General features: G+C 38.5%; 1 protein-coding gene across 1 annotated transcript in view; it reads right to left on the bottom strand.

The window, feature by feature from the left end:
- LOC128529092 (adhesion G protein-coupled receptor A1) overlaps positions 1 to 15,787 on the bottom strand; it is a 225,257-nt gene that overhangs the window by 150,815 nt on the left and 58,655 nt on the right. The window contains exon 7 of the mRNA XM_053502426.1: positions 6,541 to 6,754. Coding sequence (XP_053358401.1) covers positions 6,541 to 6,754 — 214 coding nt within the window. The remainder of the gene's footprint in view (positions 1 to 6,540; positions 6,755 to 15,787) is intronic.

Genomic DNA, 15,787 nt, shown 5'->3' with positions numbered 1-15,787 from the left:
AGGCAGTCTGATCGAGTGTACTGAGAAAACATTTTCCTTTAATGGTATCCAAGCACCAGTGAAAAGCTGGGTTCATTAGTGCATTAGTGTAGCAGGGGATCTTTATAGAGAAATAAAAGTAGTTTTTACTTGTTTTTTAAAAGTCCCAGTTTGACTTGAACACCACTCATACAGTATGTTGTTTCTTTAGTATTAGTACATGTACAGAGACTTGTTTGATAGACGAGCTACGGCTAATAATAAATGGAAAAGCAACCATATTTCTATTTTGAAAATAAAAAACAAATAAAACATAATGACCAATATGACCAACTTTATGAACGCTTATGAAAGAAGGCTAAAGTGCCATTGCTTTTTAATGATCAGAAAATTTTTTTTCCTACAGAGAACTTTCTGGTCTGCCCTTCCTGACACAACCCTCCCATTCCATATGGGCCCAAGCACTACACTACACTACGTCTGGCCTGCGTCCAGCGGCTGGGTTTTTAGGCATTGGCTAGGAATCAAACCCCAGGGCAGACAAAAGGCCTACCACTCTTCTACAATGCCCCTCAACATTAAATGTACTATAAATGATTAAAGTAAATTTTTTAATTGAATATAAATAATTATAAATTAAAATGTGAAAAATAAATTAAAAAGTTAGTGTATATATATATATATTTTCATATCTCCTGTCTCTTTATATGCTCACTTTACTCTTCTCAGGGTGCCTTTGAGACCCACATTCCCCTTCGTGATGTCACTTATGAAGTTCTTTGCTGTGAATCACATTTTGCTCACTTACCATGCTCAATTAGTACTTGACATTTGGGATCGTACTAAATTAGAGCCTTGGAGCATGCTTTGCTACGACTGACATCATTTAAGGCTCGTTAAAAAGTCCAGACCTTGTGAAAACATAAAAAAAAAAAAAAAGTTTAAACACTTGTTACACTGACAGGACTCAGACGTTTGATATTGTTGTAATAATTTTGCCTTTTTTTTTTTTTTTTTACTACAAGTATTCTGGACATAACCGGGGAATCTGAACACCAGGCTGAGTTTCAGACACTTACAGTATAAACAGTTCATTCACAATTCACCATGTGGCAGCAGGAATCAGATTGCGTGTGTTTGTGTGTGTGTGTGTGTGTGTGTACTTGGCTGTGGTTAGTGATTAAGTGGGACAGTGTTTTGGTTGGCAGCTTTGGCAGACTGGCTAGTCTGTGGTGGAAAGGAGAGCAGTTCCTGACACCCCACCTCCTCATCTAGTGGGATCTCCCTGCTGCCAAGAGCAACATTACAGCATGAACTCCATGTGGGAAAAATGGCCTGCACAGTTTATGTGTAGAAAGGCTGTGCGAGGACTTAATTGCACATCTTAATCAGAAGCATTGCATGCCTGCAGCAACTGGAAAAAAACGAAGAAACGTCTCTCTACTCACTGGAAAATGAGAATTGTGGAATAGGACATGAACAAATTCTGCTAAGGGGTCTAATACAATTTAAAATACAAAATTAGACAATAACAATACTGTACGTTCCATGACATGTACGGTAGAGGATGCACGTACTGTATCTGATGCTTGTATTTACCTTTTTCATAAATGGATTATGTTTTGGACTTGAAATGGACTTACAGCCATGAGCCTGAAGTGTTTAGTACATGGGGGAGTTTAAAAGCTGGTTTTGAGCCCAGACGCAGCCTAGAAAACCAATTGTACTCTATTCAGAAGGTTCGGCATGCCAATGAATATACACCAATCAGCCATAACATACTGTTATGACCACTGTCAGGTAACGTGACACTGAACATCAACTATACACCAGTGGACACTAGGGATGGGACTTGATAAGATTTTTACGATTCCAATTCCATTTTCGATTCTGCTTAACGATTCGATTCTTATCGATTCCCTTATCGATTCTCATTTGGAAGAAAAGGGACAACAAATTGTTGATTAGCATCACCAATGAAAAAATATTATTACCTCTGTAAAATTAACAAAATACAACAAATTATTTTGTGGCAATTCTACAAGAATGTCCAACATTTTCTTATGGAAATGAGAAGGCATTCATTTAACGTTAACCGTTACTAACAGCAAGTTTTACACAGCTAATATGATGGCAGTGTTTGTTAGTTAATTAGTTACCTGCAGTTTTATTAGCCGAGGACATGCTAACGTTGTTGCTGCTGGGTTGAGAACTGTTAGTCCGGAGCGGATCGAAAACGCAACATTCTTTTATAGTATTGCATGCTTTGTGTGCAAATGTTTTAGCATGTTAGTGGTATTTCCTCCCTTTGAGAAAATATCTACGCTGCAAGTATTGCAAGTTGCCCTATTTTCATGTTTTTTGGTGAAATACAACCAGACTTTTGAGCGTTTGTTCCGCTTAGGCGCCATGCTTACTATTGACTGAGCTTAAGCTATGCAACGTGCGTAAGTTACGCAATGCGCGTGATTAGTCATTAGTGCCCACTGGAATTGTTAAGGGAATTGTTTGCAAATTTTGCAAACGATTCCGAGGAATTGAAACACTGGGAACCGGTTCTCAACAAGAACCGGTTTTCGATTCCCATCCCTAGTGGACACCCATGCCAGCAGAGACCAAAGGCCAGCGCATCCTATCCAATCCCACATTAAAGCCAATGCAGCACAAATCATCAAAAAAAAATCAATGCTGGCCATGACAGAAAGCCATCACGATACCCAGTGCACCACAACCTGTCATGTATGGGGCAAAGAGCCCAAGGCCGACAACCCAACCTTCAACCTTCTCCTATCCCAATCCGATCAAGCACCCATGGGATACACCAGAGATACAAGTCCGATCCACAGAGGCCCCATTCCGCAACCCAAAGGATCCGCTATGAACCTCCTGGTTCCAGACACCACAGCACACCCCCAGAGGCCTTGTGAAACCAGGCAAGGGCCCAAGCCACTACGATGGCACAAGAGGAACCAAAATCTTAGGTGGTTTCACTGTTAACAGAATTACTCACTCACTTACTCATCTTCTATACCACTGTATCCTGTATTCAGGGTCACGGGGATTTATTAACGTTTAAACAAAAAAGTAACTCTGTCAGAAGGATGAATGTACTTGACTTATTGAGTCTTCTTTTACAAGTTTGCCGGATCATGCCATACACCCAGGGCCCAGTTTTGAACCAGTTTGGTACCATAGAAAACCGTTCTGCAAATTTGTGTGCACAACAGCCTTGTATGGGGTTTTACATTCAAGCCATGGTTAAAAGCAAGCCTGCCAAGACAAGTCCAGAATCCATTCTGAGTGTGAACTAAATTATCCTTGTCAAGTGTGAAAAACTGAAAAATTTATGCGAGCTATTTAGCTCATTGCTGTTAGAATATGCAGTCGACTATCTAACCGAAGAACAAATCTAACCAGCACTGCCTTTCACAACACTAAAAAGAGGATCCAAGTGTACAGATGGGATGAGAATAAGCTGTAATAAACACAGAAAATCACAGGGAAAAGTGCAAGAATCAGGATGCTCATATACTCTGGAGATCACACTGAGTCACTCACTGTGTCCTGTTTGACACTGAGATTTCCCATTGCCATTCAACCATCATCGCTCACAGTAAAGGGACCAAAAGGCTCACAGTGACGGGGGCAAACAACGACAGCGTAAAAGCGAGCATTCTCCTGGGTGGTTTATGAAGGCTGCAGCTTTCGGCACGCTCCATGAAAACTGCGAGCAAAGCGTTCCAGCCGTGTTGACACAGGAAACATATTTCTGTCAGCACTCCATCAATATTTATAGGCCAGCTCACACCAAAGAGAGAGGCAGTTAAACTAATCAACGGCACTTCACTTATTTCTCACACACTAACAGGCACACATACATATAAAACTGAACAGATGTGCATTGCGTAGGTGTGTTCTTACACAATGTGCACTGGCCAGTGAAGGGAAATGAAAGCATATGTAAGAACTACAGTGCAAAAATGACATCTTAACAAGTGAAGATATCTTGAATTCTGTCTAATTTATCTGCTATTTATTATAATAAGGTTAACAAATATAAAATTATTTCTTAATTATTATTATGTCTATTTCACATCGGGATTATTTTTAATCTTAAAATTGGAAAATAAGGGGGGAAAAAAGAAAATGTTTTTAGAAAAAGGCGGTCATCCATCTATCTAGGAAAATCTGTAGTCCAACTAGAGACCGTGGAGGCCAGTGGTGACCTTTGTATTACTGTAAATTCCCTTTTTACGACCGTGGTGGGACCTCCGGTCAACATTCACACACTCATTCACACACACCACGGGCAATTTGGGAACACCAATTAGCCTGATCTGTATGTTTTTAGACTGTGGGAGGAAACCCACCAAGCACAAAGAGAACACGTCATGCACACAGATCCCGAGGAAGATCTCAAACCCGGACCCTGGCGGTGCAAGGTGACAGTGCTAACCCCTTAGCCAGAAACGGTCTTATAAAATAATATTTGGTTGCTTTTATTCTATATTTAGAAAAAATACATACTATACATACTGTTTTTTTTTTTTTTTTTACATCATGATAATTAAACAAAAGACGTAACAGAAACTGGCCACATTATCACGAAAGATGTCATGATAAACCACATCCAGCATTCCTCAGAAAGGACATACACAACTGGCACTTTGCCAGTTTATTTCTATCCCGTCCTTTCTGATCACTATCAAGGGCAATGATAATGAAAAGTAAAGCACAGCTGGATAAGGTCACTTACATGTCCGTCTGCTGGGAAGTGATTTAAACATACTACTACTGTGTGCCATAATTATGCCATAATTATAACTGAATTTACAGTATAAATGAGTGCCTATACAGTATGTTCATAATTCAGTTGGGTGCAGGGCAGTATTTGTTGCCTCTTAATCAATTAGTAGTTTCATGTCTAGAAATAAACGCAGATGCGCTATAGTGGATGGTGCTGAGAAAAATTTCCCTTCCTGTTATATGCTGTACTTTACTCATTTTTGTAGCCGCAGTTGGCACAAAAATGTATCTATATATGCATAGCCTGGCCAAAAAGAAAAAAAATCACACACTATAATACTTTGTTGGAACGCCTTTTGCTTTGATTACCGCCATGACATTTATTCAATAAGCTTTCGCAATGTCAAAACGTTTATTTCAGTTCAATAATTTCTTTCCACGATCATGTATTATAGAGGGGAGACTCTGGTGCCCTTGCCATTAGGGGAGAGGAAATCCATTGATGGAAAAACCTACTCATTCAGTACATTGAATACCTGATTTTTGGGAACAACGTTGTTGAATCCAGTCCTGACCAACATTGCACTGCCCCCATAGGCTTTTACAGCAGGTACTGTACTAGACATGATGGGTGCATCACAATATCCGCATTTTTATTATATTTTATTGAAAATCATAAATTATGCAATCAACAAAACATCCAAAAATTTTAATTAAAGACAAACAACCAAATGTATTACCATCTTAGAGGTGAGCAACCAGCTGGTGTTCTGGAGCAGGAGAATTCGACTCAAATTTGTAAAATGTCTTGCTTTCAAAAGGTCAGGATAAGCAACAAACATGACTGGGCACAAGAGTAACCTTTAAATGCTTAACTATTAATTATTTTATAGCTCTAAATAAGATGATTCAAAGGGGATTCGTAGTACTCCATGTCACCACTTGTGTGTTTTTAATCAATGTGCTATCTTTTAATTTTTGTTACTCAGAGCAAGCATATTAATCTATATTCCTATGCATATGTGAAATTACAGATGCACACAGTAGAATTGGCTAGCATTGATGTAACTGACAGGGAAGAGAGAGTAAAGTACTGTATGATATGGCTTCCTCCCAGGAAGCACAGCCCATTCTTCTTTCTGGTCCGAATCAAGAATGACTCAGGATCTTCTGACGTTTTAGAAGCATCTGCATCAAGCTAAGAAAACAACTAAGGAAACTAAGTGAAATAACTAGAATTGGTTTAAGAACTGTCCAACACAAACCTTTCCACAAACCTGGAAAGAAAGTACTAAACTGTCAATGTTCAGGAACACTTTGGTGCAATGGAAAAAGGTCATGTGGTCTGATGAGTCTGGATTTCCCCTATTCCAGAGCAATGGGTGCATAAAGGTACAGAGAGATAAAGTGATGGACCCATTGTGGATAGATGCCACTGTACAAGCCTGTACAGTTCAGTGGTCTGATCAGGGGTTGCATCAGTTGGTCAGGTCAAGGCTCAGCAGCGTTATGTGGCAACAAAATGAAGTCACCTGAATGACCAAGTTATCACATCAATGGAGTTTTTCTTCTCTGATGGCACGGGAATATACCAGGACTCAAATTGTTAAAGAGTGGTCCTTGGAGAATGAGGAATCATTTTCACATATAAATTGGCCACGACATTCCGCACCTTAATAAAAACTAAAAGTGGTCCAAAATGAAATATTAAAGTAGTCTCAAATGAAATATTAGAATGAGCAAAAGTTTCTTGGCCAGGCAGTGTACAACACAGTACTCAGTGTCATTTTTTCTTTCTCCATCTATCACTCTTACCTGGTGATAAGGCAGCAGTCATGTATAATGCTGTCCTCTACATACACTCCTCTCTCTTCGTGTGTGTGCACAGGCCAGTGGTTATGACTCCAGTTTAGAGTGATGGAGGAGTCCAGGAAAGAGGCGGTGCACTGCAGTGGGAGTCGGTCACCACGGAACACTAGCTGCCTCTGAGAGGGGATGAGTTGAAGCAGAGGAAGCTCCAGAGGAGAGTCTATAACGGAGGACAATCTGTAATTACTGTCATAGATAGATAGATAGATAGATAGATAGATAGATAGATAGATAGATAGATAGATTTCCAACACTGACTGGACAATCATGGTCAATCATGGACAAATTCATACACACTTGCAACACATATTTATACATCTGGACCATTGCACAAGACACTTTAATAAGTCACTTTTCATGCATATTTGCACAACCACTGTCACTTTTAAATTTATATTTAAATATATATATATATATATATATATATATATACATACACTTTTTTCTATATTTTGTGATATTTTTATACCTTATGTGTACAGTTTATTTTACTAGTTAAATTTATTTTTCTTTAGTATTTTTTTTTATTCTTATTTATGTCTAACATATAAGTTTTTATTTTTTTAAGGTCACTGGCGGTCGTATAAGCTTTTTACTGCATATCGTACTGTGTATGACTGTGTACGTGACAAATAAAATTTGAATTTGAGATAGATAGATGTATAGAGGACTTATAAAGCCTCAAATACAGATAAATAAATGTACAAATGCGGAAAATTTAAATTGAATTAAATATTAAATAACATTAGGCCACATTCATAGAAAGAAGGTTAAAAACCTACAGTAAGTGTGTCTGTGTTATGCATGATTTTGACCTTGAGCATACAGTAACCATGCAGTATTCATTTAAATGCTGCACACAATTAACTATTCTGGCTCAAACAAGAAGTATTGTCATAAGCGTTCTGCCGCTGCTACTGTCAGTAAAAACTAGTTTTATTGTGTTAGCTTTCGAACAATCAGGCATATTCAATTGTGTAGTGATCACAAATCAACATGCTGTCTAGGATTTAAGCAATTTCAATATACACTGCACACTAACACCACCACCATGAAAACTGAATAATGTTATTTATCAACTATATTACAGTAAACTGGTGACAGGATCATGGGATCAGAGCTGTTTTGGTGGCACAAGGGCAACCTATTCAATACTAGACATAATGTTCTGGGTTTTAATGTTATGTCTGAAAACAAATGAGATGTAGGCGGGCATCCGTACTATTATTATCAGAACGTCTGTCTACGTCTCATTTGTTTTTCATCACAGGAATCTTTCACACTAGTCTAAACATTCAACTTTCACTTCTTAGAGTGACAATATACTGTGGGATTTCTTAGACTACTATGGGTTATACAGTAGTATTGAATTTGCACATTCCTTATATTTACTGACATCATGTTGTCCTTAAACATTCCATGTACAACCATGGACAAGAGTTTTTGAGAACGACACAAGTATAAATTTTGACAAAATCTGCCAAAATGGGTGATTAATGTGCGGGATTCATTCTGAGGCAAGGGAGTGTGCTCACTCACAATTTTGCCTAAGAACACAGCCATGAAAAAAATATATGATACAAAAACATCCTCTAAAAGCAACGTTTCCCAATCAACCAAGAAGAGTTTGGTGATGAATAATGCCTTTTCCAGCATCATGAAGCAACCTTGCCATAAGGCAAAGGTGATAACTCTGGGAACTCTTGGCTTGGGGAACAAAACTTTACACTCCATGGGCCAGGAAACTCCCCAGACCGTAATCCTGTTAAGAACTTGTGGTCAATCCTCAAGAGGCAGATGGACAAATAAAACCCCACAAATTCTCCAAGAATTGATTATGCAAGAATGCGCTGCCATCAGTCAGGATGTGGCCCAGAAGTTGACTGACAGCATGCCGGGGAGAATTGCACAAGTCTTGTAAAAAGAAGGGTCAACACTGCAAATATTGAATCTTTGCATAAACTTAATGTAATTGTTAATAAAACAACACTTTGATGCTTATAAAAGGCTTCCAAAGATCCAAAAACACTCAAGACCTTGTGGAAATGAATATTTGTGTCATTCTCAAAATTTTTAGCCACAGCTGTTAGAGTCAGTTCTTTTCTCAGTATGGAAAAAAAAACCCTATAAATTATGGCCTGCACTGTTAGAAAAAATGTGAAAAATTTGTACCTTCAGGGGTACAATGGCTTGTCACTGGGGCAGTACCCTCAAGGGTACACCTGTTGTACCCTTTTATATGGGTACATATCTGTACCCTTGCAGTATGTACCTTTCAAAGGCAAATATGTACCTCCTGCTGACTTAATTGTACCTTATAGTGCTATGGTACCACAGTGTACCTTTAAAAAAAAGTGCAAATGTGTCCTTTCAGGGTACTGCCCCAGTGACAAGCCTTCTGTACCTTGTGATGGCAAATCTGTACTCCATACAACATATTAAAAAGGCCAGAATGCTATTCATGACATTTATTGAACATTCAATACATTCTCACATTTTTCATACGATTAATGTTTTAATCTCTATCACAATGTGTCAAAAGGATGCATATTGAACAATTTTTTAATACTCTTTTTAAAAATTTAAAACCTTTTAAAAAACATTAACTTTTTAAAACCTGTATTAAAACATGTAACATTAAAATTAGTAATTTCACTTTTTTAAAACAGCACTAGATCTCATGTTAAGTAAATTCACAAAGCAATCTTTTGTACACATTACACATTAATTGTAACTTTATACCCTTAAAACATTTGATCATAAACACAGTACTACACATTTCATTTAAATCTTTTAAACATTCTTGAGTATCACAAACAATTTATCATCAGCAAATTACGTATCAAGGGCCTGAAAGTCCATCTCTTGCCCTGGTTTTATTACACTCCATTCAAAGTCAACTTTAACTGTGCAAGCGTGAAAGTGCGAATCATACAACAATTGTATTAAACACTTGCCGCACAGAAACCATACAGTGTTGATATTTAAAATGTATTTAATCATGGTTGTGAACCAGACCAACATGTTGAACTAGTTTCATTAAGGTGAAGGTTTTTCTTTTACACCTTGTGCATCGATATGGTTGTGGCATATTTAGCACAGGATATTAAGTACTCGGCTGACAGTTATTGGAAGGGGCTTGCCACCCATCTCAATAATCTTTGCTATGGCATGCTGCAGGAAGGTCAGTGTATTCTTCATGTAGGGTAGATAAGCCAAGTTGGAAACATAGTGAGCACTAAAGGCTGCAAGTATCCCTTCTTCATCTCCTATTCCCTGTACACCTCCACACCATCTGCTTTGACAAGGACTTGAACCCTCTTGGAGAAAGCCATTTTCCAGTCAGTTTCTACCAACTGTATGGTTGGGTATGGATTATCAGCATCACACTGTGAGAAGAAAAGAAAATGTTAAACATCTATCTAAACATCTAAACAACGCAACATCTGTCACAATTACATAACCAGACCTGTATCAGATTATTACAAAGTGAGAGTTTAACAAATAGTTCCATACCTCTCCCAAGGTGATTAAGCTCTCAGCTTTCTCTTTAAAGATGTGGGGCAGCAGGATCAGTGCTGCACGAAAGTCAGAATCTATTGTAAAAATAAATAAATTAAGTACTTTTCAAACATTTTATATTATAAATAGCCTGTATCTTGTTCATTAATTTAAAATTTTAAATAGTTAGGCTCAGTAAGGTCCATAAACTGCTGATCAGAGTAGGAGTGGGCAATAACTAAAATTTGGACTATTGTCTCCACTGTTATACACTTGCATGTTACAGTGTGGTGTCTTAAATTAAATTATTAATTTATAATAATTATTATTATTTAAAATTATTATTTTCTACTTGTAAAATGTTTTACTGTACATTAGACTAGTATTTTTTTAGACATTTTTTTAAAAAGTAGAAGTTCACTTCTAGAACTAAAATTTACAGATGATGTACTCGCCCCCTTGTCATCCAAGATGTTCATGTCTTTTTTCAGTCCAATGCATTTATGTGATTTAAATTAAAAGTTATTATATGGATATGGAGCTGAACAAGTTAATTAAGGTCTTTAGGATAACTAGAAAGTTACAGCCAGGTGAGCTTGATCAAGGTAGGAGCTAAACTCTGCAGGAAAATGCATCTCGCCAACCAGAGTTGAGAACCTCTGGCATAACGTCACACTCAGAAAAAGGTACAAAACTGTCATTTGGGTAGTACCCTTAGGTACAAAAGCTGAAAGGTACCAATATGTACACTTAACGCACTAACAGAGAACTGCATTTTTTCCCCTGAGAATAACCGATTAGAAGCAAAATTATTTAATTAAGCAGCTCATAGAACTTATTTCACGAGTTTACCAGTTTTGATAAATCAAATAAAACTGATATTAATCAACACGGATTATATCCGTAAATTATAGTATTTCAGGCTAATTAGGAGACAGTGTTTTTGAAGAAAGGTTTCCCTCACGCGCCAGGTAACGTTAAGCCTACAGACGCAATGTCAAGTGAACTTGAATCAACGGTTTTTCACAGTTCTTAAAGCAAAACTTACCTCTGAATTTCTTTGCTTCGTCTTCAGTGACGTTTACTCCAGCTTCTTTCAATTTTTGAAAAAGATCCTCAGTCGACAGCATCAGCAGTGAGTCAGCCATGATGTCGAATAACTGTCGTCTCAACTTCTTCGCGCGCATAAAATGCACCGCGCGGGGTACAATTGGACGACAAAAATTTAAAGGAGAGTGGCTGCGAAAATGCGTACTTAAACTTTGAGGCAAAGTAGTTCACCATGTAATGTTAAATAAACAAAATGTAAAATACATTGTGATTTTGCTAAAAAAAGATTAGTACATGTATTTGTTTAACTCTAAAAGCAAAACTTAAAACCGCTCTTATATCAGTTTAAAATTACAATAAAAAATACAGCCTTTAATGCATGTGATTTATGTTTAAAAGTTATTATCTTGATGATCTGCATAATCAAAATGTCATGTGCTTGTGTACTGTTCAGAACTACTCAGTGAAGATGTGAGCTCATGAATATATTTGGTTATTTTATGCATCTTTTCCAAATAACCAACCCATGAAAATGATTATCTTCTCTGTTTAATCTATTTGAGGTGACTGTTTTATACACTTTGGCCTACTCCTTTTGTCACACAAGTAATTGTACCTTTATTTGGGGATTAAATGGTCCAATAATGGACCCTCAGACAGTTGAAAACATATTTGTACCCTTTTTACCCCTAAATGGTACATATAAGTACCCTAAGGTGCGACTATGAACCATTGAGGGTACAACTTCACAATTTGTACCCTAAGTGTCACAAACGCACCCCAACCGTACCCTTTTTTCTGACAGTGTGTAATAATAACACATATTTTAATACATGGTGCATTGTCATAAGGCGGACAAAAAAATCTGGAGAACTGCCTCAATTTTTACTGGTTGCAGTGAAAAAATGATATACAAGTGTGTGTGTGTGACTGTGTGTGGTGTCATTTCCGATGAGTCTTCAGACACCTGTAACACGTTAAATGAACTGGCCTGCCGAGCTGGCACGAAGAGTAAGAGAGAGAATGTGATAAAGAAGTGGAAAGACAGGGAGAGAGGTTGAGTAAGTGTCTGGCCCTGAGATGAGTGTCTGTTCTGCCCTGGCCGAGAGGACATGAGGATTACGGCACTGTCCTTTGTGTGCTCACTACCATGAGTCGAATATCCCATTTGGTGCTTCATACACTACCATCAGACGCGAAAATGAAGCTTCTACTGATGCCAGAAACCCCACACGCCGGCTGTAACCTTCTCACCCTGAGACACTTGGCCTCTGTGAGAAGCTCCATCTTTTATTTTCTATTACGCTAATGTAATGCTTGGACGACACTCTATGTCTCGGCAAATGATACAGTGGTTTTGGATTTGACTGGTTTCTGCTCGAGTGCTCCAGGGTTCAGAAACACATTGTGAATGTGTAGTTAAGTGTTTTTTGCTTCACTGGGCCAAGACTACGCTTTGACCCTACAGTACAATTAGGAAATTACCATACTCTTGTTCACTTTTTTTTTTTTGCAGTTTTTACCAAATATCTCAAAACAGAGAAGGACTTGTGGTTTTGTTGGCTGTTGCTCCTTATCATTGTAAGGGAGAAAACAATTGGAGCGCTACAGAGCCTCCTTTATGTCCTATCAGAAGTGTGTATCATGTGATGACCATGTGTTTGGGAACTAGGATATAATAGTTATATATTGCTTTAACAAAAGGTTATGAAAAGCAGTGTGTTGCAAGCGATCATATGGCATGAATGAACAAAATAGTTAGCGGATCTGTAATACACACAGAGCTCCAGAGCACCCACACATGGTTATAATGACCTTGGAAATGCTATTACAATAGAACTTGGACTAAATAGCTTGGCAGGAGCATAAATACTAGTTTACATGAGGCTGCTGCAGCCGATCTGGTCTAGCAGCCAGGGAGTGTACAGGCCAAGAGGCTGAACATTACTGTTCTAATCCTGTAATGGATGGAGTGAGCTGGAAAAGAGACAGAACGGATTTGTGCTGCTAATTCCAGCCACGCTAGCATGCAAATACCCTGCTGTACAGGTTTGAATACAGTACTTTAACGCATACATAGAGGGCCACAGCATTCTTTCACAAAATCAGGCAAATTTGGGACTAGACTGTTCATATGTTCATTAAAAAAATTATAGAAATATTTGTGGATTTACTTCAAGTAAATTATTGTTGTGTTTGTGTTAAAGTAAACGCCATTAAGATCAAGCCTGATGCTGATGCTCTCTGGTTCTGGGCGGGTTTCCTCCGGGTACTCCGGTTTCTTCCCACAGTCCTGTAGTCTGTAATGAGTGTATGTGTGTGTTCCTTGCAATGGATTGGCACACCATCCATTCTGTACCCCGCCTCGTGCTCTAAGTCTCCTAGGAAAGGCTCTAGGCCCCTCAGGCCCTGTACACAGGATGGCATGGTATAGACGATAAGGAAAGAAGAATGGCACCTTTCAAATTTTAAGAATGACAAATATAAATTTTCACAAATTCTGCTGAATGTCCCCATCAAAGACAGACCTCATAAAATGTTAACTTTATTAGAAATAGCACTACACCTGCACACCCATGCAGTTAAATCATTATGCAGATCTAGATCAAGAGCTTTAGGTAATATTTACATCAGACATTAGGATAAGGAAAAGTGTGATCTCTGTGGCTCTGATAATGACATGGTTGTTGGAAGAAGGAGGTCTGGTTTTATTTTCCATAAAGTGCTTACCTCCTGAAAATTGTGAGTTGTCAGAAACTACACATTAATTAGTTCCTTAATAATCCTACAGGTGGTGCTCTCCAAACTATTTAATTGAACTCAATATTATTTATATAGCACTTTTAACAATAGTCATTGTCACAAAGCAGCTTTACAGAATCAAAACAGAATTATGGAAAAGTGAATGAAATGTAAAAAAATGCTTATAAATCAAAATGATTAGATTGTCCCTGATGAGCAAGCCAAGGGTGACGGTGGCAAGAAAACCTCCCTGAGAGGGCGATAGGAAGAAACCTTAAGAGAAACCAGACTTAACAGAAAACCCATTATCAAACTATGACTATGACATAAATTTGTTTAGAATTGTAATAAAACAAAAAAAAAATTATAAAACCATGATACTGATAGAATCGCAGTACAGATCGAATCACCATGTAGGTAGTGTGATAATATGGACTTGGATAATCCCTGGTGATTCAAATCCTTAGTGCCCATGACAGTCTTGGGCTCCTGGTCTTGGCTGGCAAAGGTGAAACCTGATGTGGTCTCCTGATGGTATAGCTAATCCTCCTCAATTTTCATCTGTTCTGAGATGCATTTCAGCTTACCATGGTTGCAAAAAGTGCTTATTTGAGTTACTACATACTTCCTGTCATTTCAGACCTGATCGGATCATTCTCTTTGTCAACAAGGCGTTTCACCCTGCAGATTCTGCACTATTTTCTTTCCTTTGTTTCACCATTTAGTGTATACTCTAGAGTCCCAGGAGCTCTGCAGTTTCAGAAATAATCAAACCAGCCCAGACCAACCAGACATTTCTCCCGATTATGATGTTTTTGATGTAAAGCTCTAGACCTGTATGTTTTTGACCTATGTTTTTATGCATTGTGCTTCTGTCACATGATTGGCTAATTAAATAACTGGGTAAATACAGGGGTTGGACAATGAAACTGAAACACTGGCCAATTTAGTGTTGCAGGTTTCATGGCTAAATTTGACCAGCCTGGTGGCCAGTCTTCACTGATTGCACAATCCAGCAAAGTGTGGAGGTTTAATTAGCAAAGTAATAGCACAGTTAAATATTGCAGTGCACACAACATTATGGGCGACATATTGGAGTTCAAAAGAGGACAAATTGTTGGTGCGCGTCTCGCTGGCGCATCTGTCACCAAGACAGCAAGTCTGATTTATCACGAGCCACGGTATCCAGGGTAATGTCAGCATACCACCAAGAAGGAGGAACCACATCCAACAGGAGTAACTGTGAATGCAAGAGGAAACTGTCTGGAAGGGATGTGATTGTATCCAAAAACCATAAAACCACAGCTGCCCAACTTACTGCAGAATGAAATGTGCACCTCAACTCTCCTGTTTCCGCCAAAACTGTTCATCAGAAGCTCCCCAGGGTCAGAGTACATGGCCGGGCTGCTATAGCAAAACCTTTGATAACTCAATGCCAAACGTTGGTTTCAATAGTGCCAGCAGCAAAAATCTTAGGATGTGGACAATGTGAAACGTATTGTTCTCTGATGAGTCCACCCTTCACTGTCTCTCCCACATGCAGGAGAGTTACAGTGTGGAAAAGCCCCAAAGAAGCGTACCACCCAGATTGTTGCACGCCCAAAGTGAAGCATGGAGGTGGATCAGTGATGGTTTAGGCTAAAATATCATGGCATTCCCTAGGCCCAATACTTGTGCTAGATGGGCGCATCACTGCCAAGGACTACCGAACCATTCTGGAGCACCATGTGTACCCAATGGTTCAAACATTGTATTCTGAAGGCGGGCTTGTGTATCAGGATGATAATGCACCAATACACACTGGTGACAGAGTGCTTTGTTGAACATGAAAGTAAAGTTGAACATCTCTCGTGGCCTGCACAGTCACCAGAACCAAATATCATTGAGCCACTTTGGGGTA

The sequence above is a fragment of the Clarias gariepinus genome, chromosome 8 (genome assembly GCF_024256425.1).
Source record: "Clarias gariepinus isolate MV-2021 ecotype Netherlands chromosome 8, CGAR_prim_01v2, whole genome shotgun sequence".
Taxonomy (NCBI): domain Eukaryota; kingdom Metazoa; phylum Chordata; class Actinopteri; order Siluriformes; family Clariidae; genus Clarias; species Clarias gariepinus.
This window is presented reverse-complemented; position numbering and strand designations above follow the sequence as displayed.